The following is a 22,792-nucleotide window of genomic DNA, read 5'->3' as shown; positions in this document are numbered from 1 at the left end:
TTGAACAATGCGAGGACAATAAGGGGTGCTGGCATGACAGGCAGTGGGATGAGTGTGAAGACTGAGACAGGAACACATTTCATGTGTGTTCAAGGAACAAACAGCAGGGGCCCGCAAGGTGGGAGGAATGAAGGAAAGAACGGAAGAGGTGATGCCACACAAGCAGTGCCTCAGCTCACAGAGCCCTTTGGCTTGCAGGCCATGGGAAGAAGTTCAGGTTTTATTCCAGTTTGATGAGGGGACTCATAGTAGATCTTGAGCAGCGGAGTGCAGTGTTCTTAATTTAAGAGGTTATGGTGACTGCTTTGGGGAGAGTAGACCACAGTTGGGAGGAAGGTTGGGGCGGTGAAGAGGACCAAGAAACAATTAGAGTGATATAGGTGAGCTGTGACCCGTGGCAGCTCAGAATCTGAAGCAGGCAGCCTACCCGTGAAGGTGGGCACAGAGTGTTTGCACACAGATTGGAACAGGGTAACTAACATGTAAGTATTAGTCCCCAGGAGCTAGGCCAATGACAATTCCCTGGACAAGATGAGGGCCAGCTTGGGGAGTGGAGCCTTGGGGTGAAGGGCTCTGGTTTGTAGGTGTCAAAACTCTGAGGACCTTGGTAAGAGGAGTCTCAGGAGAGTGATGGGGGTGGGTGAGGTGGGTTAAGGAGAGATGGGAAGTGAGGAGCTGCCAACAGGGCCTGATGCTGTGAGCAAATGAGAGGATGCTTCTGGGGAGCTGCGGGGAGCAGGATGGGAACAGGAAACACATTTGTATTGGGGGAAATCTCTGGCAGAGAGGGAGAAAGTCTTCAAGAAGAGGTGATTTGGGGAACAGTGTTCTGCAATAGTGGGATGGGATCCACCGTGCTGATAGAAGAGCTGGTGTTAAAAAAGGAACTTTCTCACTGATCCAGGAGGACAAGTGGTATCGGTGAGTGTCAGCAGGTCCAGCTTACCAGTAAAGGTGACAGGAAGTTGAGGGCTCGCCAATGCTGTTTAAGTGCTCTCTAGTGAGTGCTGTGGAGTTGAACCCTGGGAGGGAGGGTCATTCCCAGGATACTCGATAGTGCAGAGTTAGGGGGAAGGAGAGCAGAATAAGAACATATCGTGTTCACCAGCCATTTGATTTTGAAAACAGTTGAGTTCGGAGAACTTTGCCAGATCTGGGCCGCCAATCTGGTAACGTTCAGACAAGAAATGAACTCTCTTAAAATGAACTGTTTTCCTTTGGTCTTGATACAAAGACGTCAAGTAGCATGGAGACATACTGTTCTGCAGAGCACCCTCTGGGATAGGAACGCCTCCCAGCTCACCTCTGTCACCTTCACTCAGCTGGTCCCTCACCCAGTTCTTTATAGGATAGAGATTGGATAGATAGAAAATACTTCCTGAGATTGTCTCACAAACTGCTTGCAGGTTTAGAGGAACTCCAGGGATACAGAGGCCAACAACTGTCTCTGCCTTCAAACCAACCAAATTGACTGAATGCAGATACTATAGGACAAGCAATGAGTTTTCATGAAGTGATTGTGGAGACGTGGAAAATAGAGGCTGGAGCAGGACCCTCCTTTCATACACATGCGTTCCTTATCAAGGCACTGAATATGGAGACTATTTCTCAGCCACAGAGACCTGCACTTGTAATGCTGTCTGCACGGCAGGCATTGAGGCATTGGGAAATGCTCTTGACAATAATTCCTTACCCCGTGTCCCAAGAGTGGGTTAGTTATTGTGAAAAGGAGAAGACAGCAGTGTCCTCAGTATCACTTGGGTGTTACACATTCAAGCATGGCACACCTGTAAAATTCCTATCTACCTGCCAGCCACGTGTGACCCAGCACACGGACGGCGCTGGAGCGTTTCCTGAACAACCTTAATCTGCACTGGGCCTGAGTTTGTGCTGCCTTTCATGAGCGTGAAGGTGCTGATGGTGCCTCTCTTCATGCTCAGGAATGTCCAGTCATCCCTGTGACCAAAATTGGGCTGGAAATGTCTATGGGCAGAGTAGGCTGCAGAGGTATCTGACTATGACTGGGATTTGGCCTCTTACTTTGAGCAAAGTCTCTGCAGAACATAAGAATAAAAGACACTTACTTTCTGGTCAAAACCAGAAGAAATCTTTCATTCTTAAATGTTCTTATCACCACGCTTACACTGAACTGAAATCAAAGACCAGCGCTCTATTTTGCAGGTGTACATTGAACGACTTTTAACTAGTGCTAACATCGATCTTTGTCCTACTAATTGGAAAAAGATTGTCCTCGGAGCCATGCTTCTTGCCTCCAAGGTTTGGAGAAACCGTGGTCTGTGGAGTGAGGATGACAGCCGGAATCCCCAGGACGTTGCAGTTGAGAACATGTGAGTTTGTCAGATTTTGGTGATCTTTGTAACCATTTTCCATGCCTCATTTGTTCTCCAAGTTAACACTCTAAGAAATATCTTTATAGGTTTCATTGTGCAGATAAAGGAAATTGGCATAAGACCACAGACTTCTCTCTATCCAGCGTTAGTGTAACAGTTTGTATTTTCTAGCATTAATGGGTAGGGCTTGATGTGTTATTGTTGTAATAACCTGCTTGATAAACTGAAAAGTATTTTTCTGGTTGTTTTCTGGCAAACCTCTTACAAGTGTACTATCAGAATGATAAGGTACAGTAAATATCTGTATAGCTTTTGAGAAGCTGCCTGCCAGTTTCAGTCCCTTTTTAAGGGGAAAACATCTGGTCTTCGAAACAATTGGCCACTGTTAGGGTCATAAGGCCTCTGAACTATGGGGAAGTTATGGCTTCAACTTCAGTCACGCATTGTGTATTTGCTTTTGCTGGTCTTTTCTGCCCCCTTTTATCTGAAGATCTGTTTCTCTAGGAACCTTGAGATATGAAGTTAAATATCCACAGATTCCTGTGCTCTGGCCCCTCCCCATTGAGAGTGTTGCATGTATTTGGAAATTGGTCTGATGAGTTAGAAGCTCCAGCGTTTGCCAACCGCAGTATGAGAAGCATTCTGGGGCATCACCACATGCCCACCACACTCTCAAGGCTCCATGGGTACTCAGATATCTGCAGCAGCACTCTTTGGGCCTGGAATTGCCCATGAGAGTGTGAGGAGCCTTGTAGAGTCATGGGGTTCATCCCAGATGCACCAACGTGACACTGAAACACAGCTTCACCAGGGTTTCCTTCCAATCCGGCCTCATGACTGCTGTGAAGGGAAGGGCCCTGGAGCTGGCAGGCAGGGTGAGCAGGGAGGCATTTCCAGCAGAGCCTTAGTGGATGCCCACTAGACAGTGAGGACAGCTGTGCAGGCTGCATCTGTGCAAGACAAGGGAGCAGTTTTGTTTACATTGAGCAGCAGCAGCAGATCAAGATCATGCCAGGCATTGGCACGAGTTAGTGTTATGACTTTTACTTATGACTCCAGATAAGACTGTCATTCACAGTCATCTCAGTGTACATCTATAATTGAAGACGTAGTGTCTATTGTAGATATACCTCAGGGTATATCTATGTTTAAAAATCACCCCTTTGCAGCTGAGCTCAGTGGCTCATGCCTGTAATCCCAGCACTTCAGGAGGCTGAGGTGAGTGGATCGCTTGAGCTCAGGAGTTGAAGTCCTGCTGGGTGACACAGTGAACCCTGTCTGTACCAAATGTTTTTTTAAAAAATTAGCTGGGCATGGCGGCAGGCTCCTGTAGTAGTCCCAGCTACTGGGGAGTCTGAGGTGGGAGAATTGCCTGAGCCTGGGAAGTTGAGGCTGTAGTGAACTATGATCACATCACGGCACTCCAGCCCTGGGTGAAGGAGCCAGACCTTGTCTCAAAAAGAAAAACAAAAAACCATTTTTGCCACCACTTTGCTAATAGCATAGACCAAGTAATCATGGTGATATTTCTGGTAGTCATTTTAGCAAAGAGTGTGACAGCAAATGAATTTGAAACAAACGGAAGTACTTTGGAAGTTCCAAATGCTAAAGTGACTTTGATCATAGTCATCCTTTTGTAAACTGGTTCCTTCAAGAAAGCAAGATTTGTGACTGCCTGAGTTCTCCTTGCCTGCTGCCTAGCCAGAGCTGATTTATTAAGACAGGGGAATTGCAATAGAGTTTAATTCACACAGAGGCAGCTGTATGGGAGTCCAGCGTTCTACCATTACTCAAATTAGTCTCCCAAAAACTCAGTGATGTTTTGTTAAAGAATAATTTGGTGGGTAGGGGGTCCAAAAGAGGGGAATGCCGATTGGTCATATCAGAGATGGAATCAGAGGGAGTTGAAGCTGTCCTCCCGCACTGAGTCGGCTCCTGGGTGGGGGCCACAAAACCAGATAAGCGAAGTTTATTGATTGAGGTGGTGCCACCTGATCCCAGTGCAGGGTCTGCAAAATATCGCAAGCACTGATCTTAGGTTTCACAATAGTGATGCTATTCCCAGGAGCAATATGGGGAGGTTCAAACTCTTGCAGGCTTCAGCCCATGACTCCTCAACCATAATTTCCAATCTTATGGCTAATTTGTTAGTTCTGGAAAGGCAGTCCAGTCCCCAGGCAGGAAGCAGGTTTGTTTTGGGAAAGGGCTGTTACCATCTTTGTTTCCAAGCTAAACTATAAACTATGTTTCTCCTGAAGTTAGTTTGGTCTCTGCCTAGGAATGAACAAGGACAGCTTGGAGGTTAGAAGCAAGATAAAGTCAGTTAGATCAGCTCTCTTTCATTGTCATGATTTTCTCAGTTACAATTTTTGCAAAGGCGGTTTCAAGTTTGTAATCACGAACAGCTGAATTGTTCTCAAAACCTGCAGCTCAGCTGGCTGGGGCTCTGAGTTCTAGTCACAGGATCAGAGCGCATGCAGGGATCTGTGCAGGTTTCCACAGAAGTGAGCTCCAGGAGCAGTGGGGGCGGAGCCCAGCTCCAAGAAGACCAGTTCCAAACAGTGCTGTTGCTGTGTGAACGGAGAAACACCAGGAGCTATGCTCCAAGCAGGCTGCTTCTGTTTATGATCTTGGGAAGTTGAAAAGCATATGTCAAAGCATTTCATAGACATTTGTCTCAGCCCCCTGCTGTTGACGGTTTGCAATGGTCCCATTTTGAGTGTAAATTTAATAGTTACCAGTTGGTATCTATCAGATTTTTTTAAAATTTTCCAACATCTATATGTCTTCCTGGAATATCTTTCCTTTCTAAGGAGTAAATTAAACTGAGTAGCCACTATTCAGAAAATTTGCTGCGTCTGTAAAGGTTATGCTCTTCAATCATCTAGCCATTATAAAAAACCACAGAGCCCAGAAGATGCATATTCTATATACAGAATGCTTTTCTTCAGTGAGTAAACTTCTATTAATAGGCATATTAATTCTGTGAAGTACTGTATTTCTACACAGTTACAGTGTACTAGTGGAGAATATAAAAAGGGATTATGAAGTGCTATTAATTCCTATAATAAGTCAGGTACTGATCAGCTGTCTATTCAAATATCATTTGATTTACATTTCTATAGACTTATGGACATGTGAACAGGAAATTAATTTTGGAAGTAGGTTCAGCTGGGTTTTAAGTTCAACAAATGAGATCACCACATCTTGGCTCATGGTCTAACTATCCCCCTTACAGGAAAACATCAAGCATTTGTTGACTTAGCCAGTGGGTAAAATATCAAAGCTTTCAAACCAAGAAACCAAATGTATTGTTCAGATACTGATCATTTTTAAACAATTAACTCATCACACGGGTTACTCTGAAAGCAGCCAGATTTACTCTGTGTACCTATTAATTTAGCCTTGGTGAGGATGGCTGGATGACCATATGGCAGAGGACGGCTCCCAGCCCTTTCCTCTCCCAGTGCATTCAACTTCCCCACATCCCATTCTGTCCAGGGGTGACAGATGCTGAGCACTTCAGGGTTGCATTCCCAACTCAGGAGCAACACTGCGTGTACAAGGCCAGGGCCCTCCTAGAAATCACATCATAAAATGGGTTTAGTCTAGAAAAATATCTCTTCTTGATTTTTCTGCCTTTCAAACTTTGAAGATTAAAGATTATCCTTGCCCCGTCATAGTGGCAGTTTCACCTCTTTATAGTACTAAGATGAGCAGAATCTTGCATTATGCCCCCTTGACATAGCCTTGTGTGCTGGAGCAGAGGGAAGGGGATTCTTGTTGCCATGGAATGTAGCTTGCTTATGTATGTATTTGGGATGAATCCTCCCTGTAGCCTTAGACATTTTCCTCCTCTGAGATAATAGGCTGGTTCTCCATGGGTCCATTTGTGGCAGTGGTGATGCGCCCAGTCCTCTTATTGGTTCTTCTTCAGTAAGGCCCTTCCTGTTGTCGTCCTGGTAAAAATGCATGGAGGTCCTTCAGAGCTGATAAATGGCACCCGTCGTTCCTGTCATGGGATTGCTATTGCGGGGCTTGTAATTGAGCACGGAGTTTGAGTTGTGCAGCTGCCCTAAGGGAACTCTGAAGAATGAGCCCCGAGTCAGCAGCATGAATGCAGAAGAGGCTTCCACCTTTCCCTCATCCCAAACTTGGGGTGCTGGGAGGCAGAAGAGACCCCGAGCAGCTGTGTCTTGCTTGGACATTAGTGTGGGAACCCAACCAGGCAGCCTTTATTTGTTTCAAAACAGAATTTAGAGCATCCCAATAGCTCAGAAGGATATTTTTAAAGATAACCCGCTTGACTAGAACTGTCCTATGTTGGTTTAATCGTGTTTCTTCTACCCCAGGAGCAAGATGGAGAAGTGTTTTTTGGAGCTACTTGAGTTTAATATTCATGTGTCTGCCAGTGTTTATGTAAAATATTACTTTGACCTGCGTGCCTTGGCAAATGACCATGACGTGTATTTTCTATTTCATTTTCTTCACAAAGATAAAGCCCAGAGACTGGAGGTAAGGATGTGAAGTCACTTAGCAGAGTTTACCGTCGGCCACAGAAGCCAGCATCTGTGACAAAATCATATTAAGTAGCGATTAGGAAAATGAAAGCCTTAAAATTAACAGACCAAAGAACTAGTTCTTTGGCAACATATTTCTTTTCTTTTATGGTTTATACAAGGATCCATATTCTTTTATTTATTTATTTATTTATTTATTTATTTATTTATTGAGACAGAGTTTCACTCTTGTTGCCCAAGCTGGAGTGCAATGGTGAGATCTCAGCTCACTGCAGCCTCCGCCTCCCAGGTTCAAGTGATTCTCTTGCCTCATCCTCCTGAGTAGCTGGGGTTACAGGCATGCGCCACCACCAGCTAGTTTTGTGTTTTTAGTAGAGACAGGGTTTCTCCATGTTGGTCAGGCTGGTCTCTAACTCCTGACCTCAGGTGATTCACCCACATCAGTCTCCCAAAGTGCTGGGAATACAGGCATGAGCCACCATGCCTTGTCAAGGATCCATATTCTTAAAAATTGATTGATATTCTTTCTGCTGTGACCATATTGTTAATTAAATTTAGTCTGTTCTTAATGGGTTTTATTTTTAACCTCTACCCATTCACATAATAATATGTGAATAAATGCAATTGTATTCCTAATTATATCTACATACACAGTACACTTACCACTCTTGACTGTCTTTTACTTATGCAGTTTGCAAATTCATGTTATCTATCATCTACTGTATATAACACAGTACAGTCCCATGAGTTTATTAGACGAAACAGAAGTGGCTGAGAGATTTGTACTTAGACTGTATAAGGTGCCAGTGTTTCAAATACTGGGTCGAAAGGACATGGGTTTTTAATGAAAATAGTAACTTTCATGGGGCAACGTATGATTTATGGCTTATGACTCTTGGTGAGTATACAGGAAAATTACCACTGAAATCGACACATTTAAAATTGCCACTTTCTCTGGTATCTTGGTGGTATTTTAGAATAATACACTTTTCTACCACAATGTGCAAGTAAAGTAGCACCTTTTGGTGTTCCACTCATGAGACTTCTTAGATGTTCCAAGACAGCCCAGAGCACGCCTGCCTCATTAAAATTTGCTTTGAGTATTTGGTAACTAATCAGGATTGGGTAGAATTTGAATCGCTGAGTAAATTGATTTTTTGGCACAAGTGCATGTTTATTATGTTGAAGGAACAAGTGCACAGGTAACAGATGATACAGTTGTTAGGTGCTTGTCACAATACTCTTGAAATCTTTGGGAGTCCTATTTTATTTTTATGTGACTGTATCATCAAGCAATGAGCCCAATTTTAAAGTAACTTAATAAAATAAATTCCTCTTGGTTCTGGCAATCTATTCGTAGCCCTTAAAGGAGATCACCTTAGTGAATGGGAAGGGAGTAGCATCCTCAGGACCTGGCAGTGTCCTTCAGTGTCCTCAGGACCTGGTAGTGTTTGCTTCAGCCAAAGCAACTGCAAAGTAACCATCTAAAGAAATATGTATGTGTGGCTTCTCATCAGCAATGCCTTTTGAAAAACGTTGGAACCCTTTTTAAAATTGTACCTGTTTTCTCTTTGAATGACTTTCCTAGGCTATGTCACGGCCGTGTGAATACAAAGACTTACATCAAGATGCCGCTGCTATGAAAAGGGCGATCAGCATGAATTTCATTGGTATTCGGTGCTCTAATGCCATCTTATCTTAAAGAGAGAAATTAGCCTTATAAGATCCTGAACTTCTCAACTATAAAGACAAGAAAATACTTGTCCTGCTGAAACAAAAATTAGGATTTTCTTTTTTCCTTCTTGTTTTTTTGTTGTTATTGTTAGTGTTTAGGATTTTCATCAAGAGGAAACATCTCTCAGTTACCACACTGTGGATGGGTCATGGTGGTATGAACAGTGGGTGCCAGGTGCTTCCTGCCCTTCCTCTTCCACTGGTTCCAGATGGCATTCCTAGGGTACCACCTACCTGAACAACTCTTGGGGAGGAAGAGTGTCGCATGGACACAGCACATCCCAGCTCAGAGTCTACAGTCACCCACAGTCTCAAGCAAGTGTCAGTGGCATCCACAGTCACCCACAGTCTCAAGCAGGTGCCAGTGGTCTGAGCTGAGCTGGAGCTCAAAAAACTTTAGAACTGGCTCCACATTTGTGAGAGTACCTGAGTTTGGTTCTCTGTCCACTGAGGCACTGAATGCATGAGGGCCCAAAAGTCAACAATGGTGGGAAAAGAGAGTGGCATCGGGGCAGGGCTGTCATTACTCCAAGCACCAGGGTAGCTCAGGCCTGCTCATCTAGTCTTTGGAGGGAATCTGTGTGTGTGAAATGAGGCCCCCATATCATGGTTATAAAAGAAGAGATGAAATCAGCTCATCTTCCCCCAGGCCGATAATGGTCACACCACCTAGGGAAGCAGCAGAAGACCAGGCCTTGGGATTGTTAGGGGAGCTACGGAAGTGAAAACTGAATTTACCCAGTTCCAGGAAAACAAAGGAGGAACATCTGGCTTCCAGATGTTATCGGAAGATCATTTTCCCAGCTAATCTTGCCCTGGTGCATTGTATGGTCTCAAAACAAAAGCCCCTCAATAATTCTAACACAGGGAAACACCACAACTCACATTTTCCAGTGCACCGCAGTGGTTCAAGAGATTGCTGGTGCTGCCTGCATCTGTCAGTCTGTTCACATGTGGAAAGGAGCAGCGGTTCTCGTGGGAGTGGCTTCTGCATCCTGAGGAAGCTTGCTCAGACATTGGTTGTAATAACTGGTGGCACCCACTGACGTGCAGTCCACAATGGGAATCCTGTGGTGCACAGGACTGCCCCCCTTTTCAATCAAGAAAGAATTTTCTGTCTTCAAAAATAGAAAGTGCTGAGGGTCAAGTGCCTCAGAGACTACAAGGGAAACACTTTCTGAGACTAATTTTTTTTCTTACGAGAACACCAGATCCCCACCAATGTGAGATGTTAGATCAAGTTTTAGTGCAAGGGTAGATGTTGGGGGCAGAAATCTAAGATGCCCTATGATCCCTGCTGTCTTTTATTACACCCTGAATCCTCCATCGTTCCTTAGGTATGGCCAGACCCGTGCTTTGTTCTAGACATTTGAATATGGCAAAGTGAGGGAGTGGCTCTCTGGGAGTTACCTCGGGAGCAATAGGAATCCCTATTTTCTTTCTTGTGTTTACTTTCACAGTGCAGTGGTTTGGAATATCCCACTATCGATTTGTGACTTCCTCTTCCAACCATAATCTATGGCCCTTTATATGTAGTTGAATATTTTCTTGTATTGACATTTTGTGTCTGAAGATGAAATATTAGACTAAACCTGTGAAAACACTTCATGCAAAGCCTTCAGTGATTGTAGAGTCTACTCTTTGGTGAATACACAAATTGATCTGTTAAAAATTGTATTAGATGTGATAATGATATTTTCTTTTTTATCTTCACCTGTTAGATATACTTACTTTAATTCTTCCAAAATTAATGATATGATTTAAAATACTGCTAGGATATTTGGAGTTGATAGTTGAAAATAAATGGCAAAATAAGAATTACTGAAGCCTAGTGATAATGTATTTAGGATGGGTTTATTATCTATTATCCCTATCATTAAATGTTTAAATTTCCATGCAAACCTATACATAAGAACTTGAAATGTTCTATAAAACCCTTCTTGCTCTGCACTTGAGCTCCAGCGCATAACAAATTAAAGGAAAATGGATTTTCCTTTGGCAAATTTGGCTGGATTCTCCCTTTCTTTTCCCTGCAATGCAGGGAGAGCATTTTGAGGTCACCATGGGGTGAGGTGGCCATGAGTGGGGGGTCGTGGAGATGGCGGCCTGGAGGAGTGCGTGTGTGGACATGGGTTTGGTGGCCACGATTCTCCCTTGGGTCTTTCTGGTTGTGGTGGTGGCTGTGAGGACGGTGTCTGGGGATCCTCTCCAGGGGTGTTCTCCGCTTGTGCGGTCTCCCTGTGGAGAGGGCCTGAGGATGTCTGGGGAGGGATTCATAGGGTCGCCCCTGTGTGACAAAGGCTCCCTGTGCGGGGTCTCCGGAAAAGCATCTTTGTAGGGGTGGTTGGGGGAAGCCATCGCCTGAGTGGAGGGTGGGGCCTGGTCTCCCCTGTAGGGTGGGCGGGATGTCTGAGGGAGTGCTGGAGGGTTGTCCTCTGCGTCGGGGTCGCTGTGCAGGGTCTCAGCACAGTCCTTGACCTGGGGAAGTCATTGTGGAGACTCCGAGGTGGCTGGGGCCGGGAAGGGGGCAGCCTGGGCGGTCTCCGTGGTGTGTCAGCGTCGCTGATGCCAGGAGACAGGTATGGGAGGAGTCTTTGGAGGGGAATAATTGTGGAATCCCCATGTTCTGGGCTGGGAAAACTCGAGGGTGCTCTAAGGCCGGAGGCCAATGCGGGGTGCCCAGGAATAACCTAGTGGGGCTCGCGGGGGAATAACGGGTCCCCCGAAGGGTAAAGGGTGGAAGGAAGGGACCTCAGCTGGTCAGGTCTTGCAGGGCCCTTCTGTAGGGCTTCTGGGAGACAGATGCTTGGAGCTCCTGAGGTCGCCCCTACCCGGGGCCCGGTGTTCTCCTGGCGCCAGACCTTCCTGGGTCCCGGAGGAAGGAAATGAAACCGGCTCCCCGCTCTCCACCGCCACGCTCCACTCGGCCAGGAGGCCTGGGCTCCCGCCTGCCTCACCTGGAGCTTGGCAAATGCAGTTTGGGGGAGTCTCTGGACTCCTGGGTGGGGAAGCTCCTAGAGCCTTGGGGATAGTGGGGCCACCCCTTTAGGGCCTGCAGCAGGAAGGGACAGAGCTAGTGGCACACCTCTGCATCCTTTTATTTCGGAATTGGAATTGGGTTTTCTTGGCCGACAGTGCAGAGCGGAGGGTGGGATGGGCGTCCCCCTCCTCCTTCTCTGCCAAGCGCAGTTTCCGCGCAGATCCGAGCCCCTGGGGCGCGACCGCGGGCTCCTGGGACTGTCAGGGACCATCCCTGCGAGGTCCCTGCGAGGGCTAAGCCAGCCCCACAGCTCTTGCGCGGGCCAACGAGGCCAACGAGGGCGCCCCGTGCAGAACACGGACCAGCAGCCCGAGCTCCCGAGGTGGACAATTTTGCTCCAGAACCAGCGGCGCCAGGTAGGGCTACAAACAGAGGGAATGCAGAGGGCTGGCAAAAAAATTGAAGAAAAAAAGAGGCAAATTATTGAATGTGATAGTCATGAAACGTGGGGTTTGGTGTTGGATTTGAGTGTTACATTGGGTTTCGAATGAATGACTAGATGCAGTTTTAGGACTGGCGGTAGACAACTGTAAAACTCCAGGCACCTGCGGAGAGGAGAGTCGTTGATAACCTTTCTGTGAGAAGGCTCTTTTGAGCTGTGTTTGATAAGAAATATGCCCAGCCCTATGAGTACAGCTTTCACATTGCTAACAATCTGCGAGTCAGAGTGGTCTTCAATAAATTACTATCATTTATTTTGCTTCTCTGACCTGGTTAAACGAATCACATGGTTCCTGCCCATTAATACCCCTGCATCGGTGACCAAACCTTTGCGTGTTAGCTTGCTGCCTCCCTTTTATTATGCTTTGAAATGGACAAGAAAGAGATTTCATTTTCACAATCTGTGATTGGGGTTTCTGAAAGTCTAAAACAACCTTAGTGTTGATTTTTTAAAACGCTTTACTGAGGTACATTTTATATAATATGATCACATATTTTAAGTACAACTCCAAGCTGTTTAGTATACTTACAGAGCCATGCGAGCTTAATTACCACCTAAGTTTAGAATATTTGTATCTTTTAAGAGGAAAATGCATCCTATTTGCATTCACCTTTGCTGTGTCAGATCTAGACAACAATCAATTTTATGTCTCTATAGATGAGCCTATTATCAGAGTTTCTAATAGCCAGGATCATGAATTATGTGGTCTTTTGGGTCTGGTTTCCTTCACTTAGCCTAATATTTTTGGGTTTCACTTCTGTTGTAGCTTGCATCATATCATTCTTCTTGGATGGCAAGTAGCGTTCTATTGCATGGACATAACCACATGTTATGAGCATTCATATAAGAGTCTTTGTATGATTATAGGAATTTCATTTGCTTTGCACACTTACTTTGGGTTAGAATTTCTGTGTCCCATAGTGATTTCATGTGCAACATTTTGAGGGATAGCCACAATTTCATTTCGTATTGTTTTGTTTTCAAGGTGGCAGAATATTTTATATTCCTATTTAGAGCATATGTGAGTTCCATGTTCTCCACTTCTTTTCTAACATTTGTCATTGTATCTTTGCTATAGCCTGTCTAGTGGGTCCCAATTAGTATTAATTGTGGTATGACTTGTATTTTTTTTTAGCAATTCATGAAATAGAGCAAATTGGCAAATTGTGTATCTTCTATGGAAAATGTCTATTCAAATATTTTGTCCATTTTTAGTTGGTCAATAGTTGTTTCATTGTTGACTAATAAGAGTTTTTTATATACTCGACACACTAGCTTCTCTGGGTTTAGTTTTTAAGATTCCATATATAAATGAGATTATATATATGTATTAAAAATATTCTTTATAAACTCTAATATACCCAAATCACATATACAATTTAAAATATTTTCTCCCATTAAGCAGCATAGCTTTTCATCTTCTTTTTGATGTTCTAAGAACAAAAGTTTCCCATTCAATAAAGTGTAATTCATCTTTTTTAAAAAAAATGTGTCTTTGGTAAAATATCTTAGACATATTTATGTAATCCAAGAATACAAATATTAACTGTATGATTTCTCCAAAGAATTTTGTGTTTTACCTCTTACATTTTGATAGATTATCCTTTTTGAGTATTTTTGGGCAGCTGCGGTTTGAGTTAGGGGTCCACCTTATCCTATTGCAAAGTGAATATTTAGTTTTCCCAGCAACATTTTTTGAAATTATATTTATTTTCCTATTACAATTTCTTGGCATCTGTGACACAATCAATTTATCATAAATTAATGTTTATTAGTTGCCCTTCTGTCCTATTCGCCTACATGAATCTATACTCATGTTAGTACCAGACTATAACACTACAATAAAGATTGATATTGGTTGTGTAGGCATGGTGGCTCACACTTGTAATCCAAGCATTTTGCGAGGCCGAAGCAGGATAATTGCTTGATCCCAGGAGTTTGAGACTAGCCTGGGCAACACACCAAGACCCCATCTCTACAAGAAAAAACAACCTTAGCAGAATGAGTGGCATGCACTTGTAGTCCCAGCTACTCCTGAGGCTGAGGTGGGAAGCTCGCTTGAGCCCAGGAGTTCCAGGATGCAGTGAGCTGTGATTGTGCCACTGAACTCCAGTCAAGGTGACAGAGCAAGACCCTGTTGCTAAAAAACAAAAATAAAAAGATATTGGCAGGGCAAGTCATTAAATTTTGTTTTCTTTTTTTAAAAATTGCATTTATTTTATTTTGGTTGCATATCCACATGCATTTTAGGAAGAGCTTTACAATTTTTATTGACAAAACTAGGGAATTTGCATTGAATCTATAGAAGCAGCTTTTAGTATTTTGATGTTAATAGTAAGTATTGTTATTCTTGAATATTGATGTCACTCAACATATTCAGTTCTTTGATTACTTTTAGCATTTTGGAATAATTTTTCACCATAAAGTCATTGCATTTATTTTGCTACATTTATTTCTGAGTATTTCTTCCTTTCTGATGCTTTTATCAATGGAAATTTTGTCTTCATTTAATGTTTAGAATAACTGATTTTATGCAATAGTACAATTTAACTTTGTATCTTGATGTTGTATCTGATTGTATCTGATTAACTTATTAATTCATATGGGTTTTCAATAAATTTCTTACACATATTTATACAAAATTATGACATGTGAAATGACCTATTTCTTTTTCAATCTGGGGAAGGGGTAGGAGAGGGGTTCTGCCTAGGCCTGGCCCTTCTTCCCATCTGGTCATTGTATGAGGCCCAGAACCCTTGGTGGGGGCTGTAGAGAGGACCCTGGGTCCCTGGGCCTGGAGGGGCAGGGATGGAGGGAGAGCCTGGCTCCCACTTCACCTGGTTAGGATGAATGCCAGAGCTGTCCTGATGGGGGCTTGGCAGCACAGTAGAGGGACAGGCGAGGCACCCTGGTGAGCTGGGCATGCTCCCTCTCTACAGCTGAGCTGCCCTTGGTCTCTTGCTACCAGCTGTGGTCCCCCTGGGAGAGACTTGGTTCCCTCCTGGCGGGGAAGGGGCTGCGAAGATGGGAAGGTGGAGCCACCAGCTTCTCAGTTGGAGCTCAGAGGCCTGGGGGACCAGTGTCGTTGTCCTCTGGGAGACAGGGATGGGGGGTTCCATCCCCCTCCCTCTCACCAGCACCAGTGACTCTCAGGAAGGAGGTGACTGTCAGGGCACCTGCAGGAGGCAGCAGGAACCAGAGGTCCCAGCCAGCCACTAGGCCCATAAGGCAGAGGAGATGCTCAGTGCCTGTGACTGGCAGACTGGGGCAGCCCCTCAGGGCCTGAGCCACAGTCTGCATGAACTGTTGCCAAAGCAGTTCTGCCCGACCCTCTGGGGTGGAAGCTGAGCAGAAGACCCCACTACTGGTACCTGGCCTGTCAATCAGTCTCCTAGGCCTCAATCTTGAGGGGTCCAGGTACCACAAACGCTGGGTTCTCCTGTCCCCCAGTGGCCTTGCCAGCAGTGGCTCCTTTCTGGGGGTATAGGGAGATGGGCCCGAATGCAGATAGCTGTCCTTCCTGGTATCCTGGAGCCACTGTGGCCTCCTGGCCCACAGCCATCCTTCTAGCCAACCTAGAGCTGGATGCAAGGCAAGGGGAGTGCACCCTTCCTGGGGCTGTCCTGGCAGGTGGGATCCCACTGAAGCGCAAAGCCAGCTCGAGCTCCAGCCCAGGCCCACCAGCTGCATTAGGGCAAGGGTAGCAGCAGAGACAGTAGTGAGGAACACAGGTGGTACCAGTCCTGGGCCACAGAGCTGGCTACTTTGCTACTATGGCCATCCTGAGACCCCAGGGCCCAGGAGAGGGTCCTACCAGGTGAGCAGTGGAGGCCTCCTGAACAAGTTGGCTACTCTCTCACTGAGGAGGTCCGCAGGCCTTCACCCAGAGATGAGGAGACCTTCAGGGCTCTCCAAGGAAGGAGGACAGGCGGCACAGACCCTCATGGGCAAAAGGAGGCCTCTGAAATCTGATCAGGGGATGGATGCCCTCTGCAGGTGGTAGGATCCCAGGCCTGGGGAGGGAGGATGGAGCCTGTGGCCACCTGGCCTTGTCTTCCCTCCCCTCCTCTGTGCCTCCCATTTTAGACAGGCCAAGGAGCACAGGCTGCTTCTCTAGGGCCAGGTCTCTGCCTCCCTACTTCCGGGATCTCAGAGCTCAAAACCGCTGCTGCACAATGGGCAGGGGCCCTTCCTGCTTCTCCCTTTGTTCCAGGGGTGTGCCAGTCAGGCAGCCTTTCTCGGGGACCCGGTAGGGGAAGTTCCTCCTCCTATCTACCCTTCTTCTTGCTGCTTCTTGAAAGCCAACCGATCTCTGCCCCTCCTCCTGGTGTCTGCCCTGTCACTGCCCCTCCTCCTCCCGTCTGCCCTGTCTCTGCCCCTCCTCCTCCCGTCTGCCCTATCACAGCCCCTCCTCCTCCCGTCTGCCCTATCACAGCCCCTCCTCCTCCCGTCTGCCCTATCACAGCCCCTCCTCCTCCCGTCTGCCCTATCACAGCCCCTCCTCCTCCCGTCTGCCCTGTCTCTGCCCCTCCTCCTCCCGTCTGCCCTGTCGCTGCCCCTCCTCCTCCCGTCTGCCCTGTCGCTGCCCCTCCTCCTCCCGTCTGCCCTGTCGCTGCCCCTCCTCCTCCCGTCTGCCCTGTCGCTGCCCCTCCTCCTCCCGTCTGCCCTGTCACAGCCCCTCCTCCTCCCGTCTTCCCTGTCGCTGCCCCTCCTCCTCCGTCTGCCCTGTCGCTGCCCCTCCTCCTCCCGTCTGCCCTGTCGCTGCCCCTCCTCCTCCCGTCTGCCCTGTCGCTGCCCCTCCTCCGCCGGTCTGCCCTGTCGCTGCCCCTCCTCCTCCCGTCTGCCCTGTCGCTGCCCCTCCTCCTCCCGTCTGCTCTGTCGCTGCCCCTCCTCCTCCCGTCTGCTCTGTCGCTGCCCCTCCTCCTCCCGTCTGCTCTGTCGCTGCCCCTCCTCCTCCCGTCTGTTCTGTCGCTGCCCCTTCTCCTCCTGTCTGCCCAGTCATTAGAGTCAGGCAGGTTTTCACTGTTGGCCAGGGCTGCTCACTTGCCAAGAGCTTGGGGTTACCCTGCCTGGGGCTGTCCGGTCGCCGGAAGGGAGAGGAAGTCCCTTGTGCATCCTCCTGGTTCTTGGGAGTTTCATGGAGGGGTGACAGCAGATGCAGTTATTGAAGGTCCGCAGTGGCCAGGGTTTCCGGCAGTGCAGCAGTGTGGGGGTGTGGCTGTGGGGGGGAATCTGGGGTTTCTTCTGCCCGGTGACCTTGGGCCAGGCTCTGAACCTTTCTGGGCCTCAAATACGCTTTTATGGAGTGAGGAGGAGGGGAGGGGACCATATCTGAGCTCCTGGAGGTCCTAGTTCTTCTATGTCATGGGATACAGCGGAGGGAGAGTGGCTTCTCTTCAAGTCCCTGGTGTGCCTTTCTGTACTGGCGAATCCCTTGTCCGAGGCTCCTGCTCCATGCTTCCAATGGGTCTGGTTTGGGCCCACACAGTTCTGGGAAGAGCACCCTAACCCCACTGCTGAGAGCTGGGTAGGGAAGAGGAGGTGGGGCTGGCTGGGATGGGTGGAGCTAGGTGAGCTGTTCTGTCTGGAAGGAAGCCCGGACCCTGCTCAGAGCTGGGAACTTTAAGCTCCCAGCCGAGCCAAGCAGGCCTGCCTGACTGACGGGCACAGCCTGGGGCTCAGGTCCCCATTTGCCCAGTGGGCATTCAGGCAGGCCTGTGTTTGCTGGAGGGTTTCTGAGAGGAGGTCCCAGTCCCAAGGGCATGGAGGGGCTGTCATTGTTCCCCTGGTGCCTAGGTAAGATTGGAAGGCTTTGTCACCTACTCCCAGTTCTCCTCACAGCCTGTAAGTTGGGGGATGAGGTGTAATTCTGCCATCAGTGGTCATACGGGTGGACTTTTGAGAAGAGGGAGTATTTCCCATAGGCCTAGAAGGATGAGTGTGTGTGCCTGAAAGAATGGGACATAAGGGGCAGCCTGGACAGAAGTACAGAGGTGGGAGGGCAGGGGCAGGGTCCTCAGGTTTCTGTGCTTTGGTGCATCTAAAGCTAGGTGGGAAGCAGGTAGGAACTGAGGCTGGCTTTAGGTTGGTGCCTGAGAGTGCTGGCTTAACAAGCTTGACCTAGAGAGCAGTGGGCTTATTAGAGGGGTTCCAAGCGGCACTCTTAAAACAGGAGAAATGCCCATCCCAGGGCTGTGGCCACAGAGGTTGGTGCCCATCAGTCGTTTGGGAGATTTAGGGTGAGTGATTCAACAGGGAAGGGGGACCCACACAGAGCAGCGGCCAGTTTGTGGAGGAAGGTAAATCCCATCCCCACAAGATGAGTCTTCAGTGATGCGTAAATGCCAGCCACATGTGATGCCTGGGAGGCAGCTGTCTCCTTCCATCCCCTGCTCAGGACTGGTGTAAGGAGATGGAACCGGAGAGGGAGGGACAGGGGTGTTGCATTGGTCAGGGAAGAGGAGGAGGGAGTGTGCAGTGGTGTGGCTTGCTGCTGAGAAGTCACACACATCAGGGCTGGAGAAGAGCTTTGGGCTGGGCCCTAACACTGGCATTGGTGACCCTGGGGAGAGTGCTTTGGGCAGTGTGCTGAGGTGGCAGCCATGCTGTGGTGTGCGGAGGAGAAGCAGATGGGAAGGGAGGGCTCAGGATGTGGGAGGGAGGAGGCAGTGGACTGCAGGGGTGTGAAGGGTGGGGTGGGACTCTGGGGCAGAGACTCAGGAGGGCATGCAGACACTGTTCCATAAAGCACATGCCCCCCGAGGGGGAGAGAGGTGGACTGCCTTCCCTCACCAACTAAGCCCATCTGACTCAGCTCTATCCTTGTCACCCCCAGAGCCACCATCAGTCATGCTTTTGAACAGGGACTGCCCAGAGAACTCAAAGAAGGAGGCTGGGGCAGCCAAGTCACTCAGAAAAGGTAGACTGGATGAGGTCAAGTTGGGAGATAAGACCCCAGGACAGGAAGTCACTGTCATTAAGAACATGGGCTTTTCTGTGAAGACCCTGGCCTTCAGGATAGAGCCCTTCTCTCACAAGTGAGGTGGAGGAAGGGATGCTGGAGACCAGGCCTGAGTCTGCTGGGGAGGATGAGGCTAAAATACCCAGTCTTACCCATGATCCTTCTGACCCCATATCAAAGGCAGGAAACTGAGAGTCCTGTGCCTTGCCCAGGGTCATTCAGCCAGTGTGCTGGACCTGGGAATGGGGTCCAGACTTAAGTCACTGCCCCACTGCTAGAGGACAGCTACCATCTGGACCTGCCAGGCCTGTTTGGGGAAAGGAGTGGGAGTGGCTGGCTGGTGGGATAGGGGTCCCAGGACTCCCCAGACTCTTGCTCTTTGCCTTCAGGGAAGTCACCTTTCTCTGGGCCATGACTTCACCATCTGCCAGAGGGGAGGTGGTGTTGGGTGGTCTTCAAGGGCAGAGCCAGCCCAGAGGTCTTGCATGCTTTTAACTCAAAGGGGAACTAGACAAAGACCTTTCATATCCTCTGTGTCTCCAGGGGTGGGCCTTGGAGCTCCTCTAATGGAAGGTGAAAGCCATTTTTCCTGGGGCCATGAGTACTGGGCTAGGGAGGAGATAAGGCTGTTCTTTTCCCTCCCTTTGTTCTTCCATGTCCCCCTACTCTGCTCAGAGGTTACACCTGGCCTCAGGAATAGCCAGCTGGGCCAGGCTCCATCCAGCACACACACACGAGCAGGTGGGCATGGTGTGAACCTCCAGGACCTGGAATGTAAGCCAAAAAGTGGGAAACTGAGTATGTTGGGCATTGATTCTTGGGATCTGGGTATTTTGGGCTGGGGACAAGGGAGCACGTCCTTTCTCCCTGCCACATGGCCTCTTCCTCAAGGTACTAGGGGCCTTATCACTGGCAGAAGTCTTCCCCCAGGAGATGAAGCAGGAGATCCACCAGGCGTTCATGGGCCACGGAGTCCCGTGTCATTACACCTGCTTCTTGCTGCAGCCAGAAGACAACTCACTGGAGCACTTCTCAGTTCCGCACAGTGTCCAGGAGCTGCAGGAGGGCTCAGTGCTGTGCAAGGTGGCGGTTGGTCTGGAAGCTGGGTGGCCTGCTCAGGGGAGGGCTCCTGGAGGTCCCCGCCCTGCTGGGGTCTCTGTGTCACAGATGAGCACGTGGGGGCAGGATTGGAGCACAGCTCTGCCTCTCAGGCCATCACACCTGCACCTTCCAAATTCATGGCCCACGGGTTAAAAAACAGTCCTGATGCTAAAAATATCAGGGAGTACCAAGCCAGGCTGGAAATCAGCCCGATGGAATTCTGTAAAGACAAATGACAAGTCACCTAAGAAAACCAAAAAGCCCCGCAGCTCCTGGCGCAGAAGTCAGCCTGATCCAGCACCGTCAGCGGGTTTGGTGAGACTGCATTGGTTGTAAACTCTGCTCTTACTGGAGTCAGGTTTTTCAGGAAGAAGCCACTCAGGATCCCAGGTTCTCTCTGCTTGTTAACAGCAATTGTGGAAAAGGTCTGTAGTTCCACGGCACACACAATTGATCATAGATCCTCTCTCCTCCCCCTAAATAACTGCCATTCCAATTCCCACAAAACACATGCAGGGGCAGTGCTCAAGCTGGGGACCCTGGGAAGTCTTCAGGCCACCGCTGCATGGGGGGCTGCCCCAGGAGAACAGGGCGAGGGTGTGGAGGCCTGAAGCTCTGATGGCCCTGCCCACCTGAGACACGGGCCCACACAGAGGAGGTGGCCTTGTGGGCTTCCCAAGGCCTGGGTGTCCTCCGAAGGCATTTGATAGAAGGATCTTTGCAAACAACATCCCTGCTCACCTACAGGCAGAGGTGTGTGTGTGTGTGTGTGTGTGTGTAAAGCAGGATTTCAGTGTTCATGGTGGAATGTGAAAATGAAAGCCTAAAGCTGAAAATTGAAGCACACATAATAACACACCTGAACACTCTGCTCTGTGCTAGGTGGTTGTTCCAGAGTGCAGGGCCCTGGGAACCCCCCACTTCCCGACAGAGCCCAACACTCTGTGTGAGGCCCACCTCCAAGTGGACCAGGGTGGAGACCTGCACAAGAGCACAAACGTGGACCCATCTGATGCCTCCAACAGGGCTGAGGGTAGCTTTTTGTCCTTCCTGAGCATTTTCACTGGGGGTGACATGGGAGGTGAACGAGGCACTGGGGCTGGGAATTGGACAGAAGAGCAGGGAGCATGGAGGCCAGGGACTGACGAAGGGGCTGAGGACCAGGGCTTCCCACTGGAGTGGTGTGGGGAGGTACCAAGTCCAGGACCACATTTGGGGAGAAAGACAGCTGGCCCTGAATGTCCTTATCTTGTGCTGAACAGTGCCCTTGGGGCCCTCAGAAGGGCTTGAAGATGGAGTCCCTCGGTGGCACACCACCTGAGTACATCCATCCATCCACAGAGCCAGGAGCAGCCATGGTGTCCCCTGCAGTCCCAGAACTGTGACTGGAATGTAGGACTGCCAGGGGGAGCAAGAAAGAGGCTCTTTGGTGGGGTGGAGGGCCACACTCTAGGACTCCTGGTGCATTCGCCCTGGGCCATTTCTGCATCCCTTGCAGTGCTTGAAAGTGCTCACCATAAGCAGCCAAAACCCACCTTCTGAAGATTGCAGGAGGCACGGAAACCTCACCTGCTTGTTTGTGATCATGGCTGAGGACCTGCAAGGCTGCATCACCGCATACACACCGGGCTTTCACCTGAATCAGTGAGTCCCTGCCAGCCAGCCATGACTCCCTGATAAGTCATCGGTTCTGGGTCTGTAGGCAGACACCCAGCCATCTGCTCAGTGACCACCCTCTCCTTGTAGTTCCATGGTGTACCCTGGAAACTTGTAGGACACCTTGTACCTTTTGGACACCTTGTAGTTCCTCTCACCGCAACCCCAAACCTACCAGCACCGCTTCCAAAGCCCTTCCCTAGTGGAGCTACTTAACCGTATCAGCAGGACCTGCAGAAACCACTTTACAGGAATGCAGAAGAAAAGGTGGTGCCTGTGTCATTTCTGCTGTGCCTTGTCTCATGCACATGGAGGAATGGGATGCACCGGCCAGCCTGAACTCCAGGGCATCCACCCAAAGAAACTGTCCCCAGCCCCTGGTGCCTGAGTCTCCCTCTAGGGAGTCATCAGTCAGCATGGGAGAGGGCAGCCTTGGCAGAGGAGCTCATTTGCTTCTGTCTGACTTCAGGGCAGTGTCTCAGGGTGCAGAGAACCCAGAGTAGGGAGGCCTCGGAGCAGAAGGGGCCCAAGGCAGGGCACTGAGCTTCGTGGGCTACCCCATCTCCCCATCCCCTGCCTGTCACAGTGTCCAGAGTAATGGCCACCTTGTCCTAGATGTGCAGCTGGATGACCCCCAGGGAGAACACACCATGGACTGTGTGTGCACACAAGACACCTCCACCTCGAGACTGGGCCGCAAGGAGCACATTTCTGGACAGGGGACTGGGGCCTGGCCCTGTGTTCACCAGGCACCCGCTTCCTTCCTGGGTGCCAGATGGTTCTGTTCACACTCCTGTAGGCTCCATACTGGGCTGATCGTTAGGGCATCTGGGCCTGTCCATGGGGAGGTGGAAGAAAACACATCACAGATGAGGTCCCAAGCACAGGCAAGCCCGTGTCTCCCTCTGTCACTCCCCTCCACACCTGGGCCTGGAGTGAGACGTTCCAGATAATGAGAAAGTTGCTCCCCACTATAGAATATATACA

General features: G+C 48.9%; 1 protein-coding gene across 1 annotated transcript in view; it reads left to right on the top strand.

The window, feature by feature from the left end:
• Nucleotides 1–22,193, top strand: part of LOC126944123 (putative cyclin-Y-like protein 3) — a 24,628-nt gene extending 2,435 nt beyond the window's left edge. The window contains 7 exon segments of the mRNA XM_050773401.1: nucleotides 2,182–2,348; nucleotides 6,704–6,922; nucleotides 10,977–11,001; nucleotides 17,884–17,931; nucleotides 19,940–20,137; nucleotides 21,896–21,904; nucleotides 21,954–22,193. Coding sequence (XP_050629358.1) covers nucleotides 2,182–2,348; nucleotides 6,704–6,922; nucleotides 10,977–11,001; nucleotides 17,884–17,931; nucleotides 19,940–20,137; nucleotides 21,896–21,904; nucleotides 21,954–22,193 — 906 coding nt within the window.
• The last annotated feature ends 599 nt before the right edge of the window (nucleotides 22,194–22,792 follow it).

The sequence above is a fragment of the Macaca thibetana genome, chromosome 20 (assembly GCF_024542745.1).
Source record: "Macaca thibetana thibetana isolate TM-01 chromosome 20, ASM2454274v1, whole genome shotgun sequence".
Lineage (NCBI taxonomy): Eukaryota > Metazoa > Chordata > Mammalia > Primates > Cercopithecidae > Macaca > Macaca thibetana.
The sequence above is the reverse complement of the archived record's forward strand: the minus strand, read 5'-3'. Positions and strand labels throughout refer to the sequence as shown.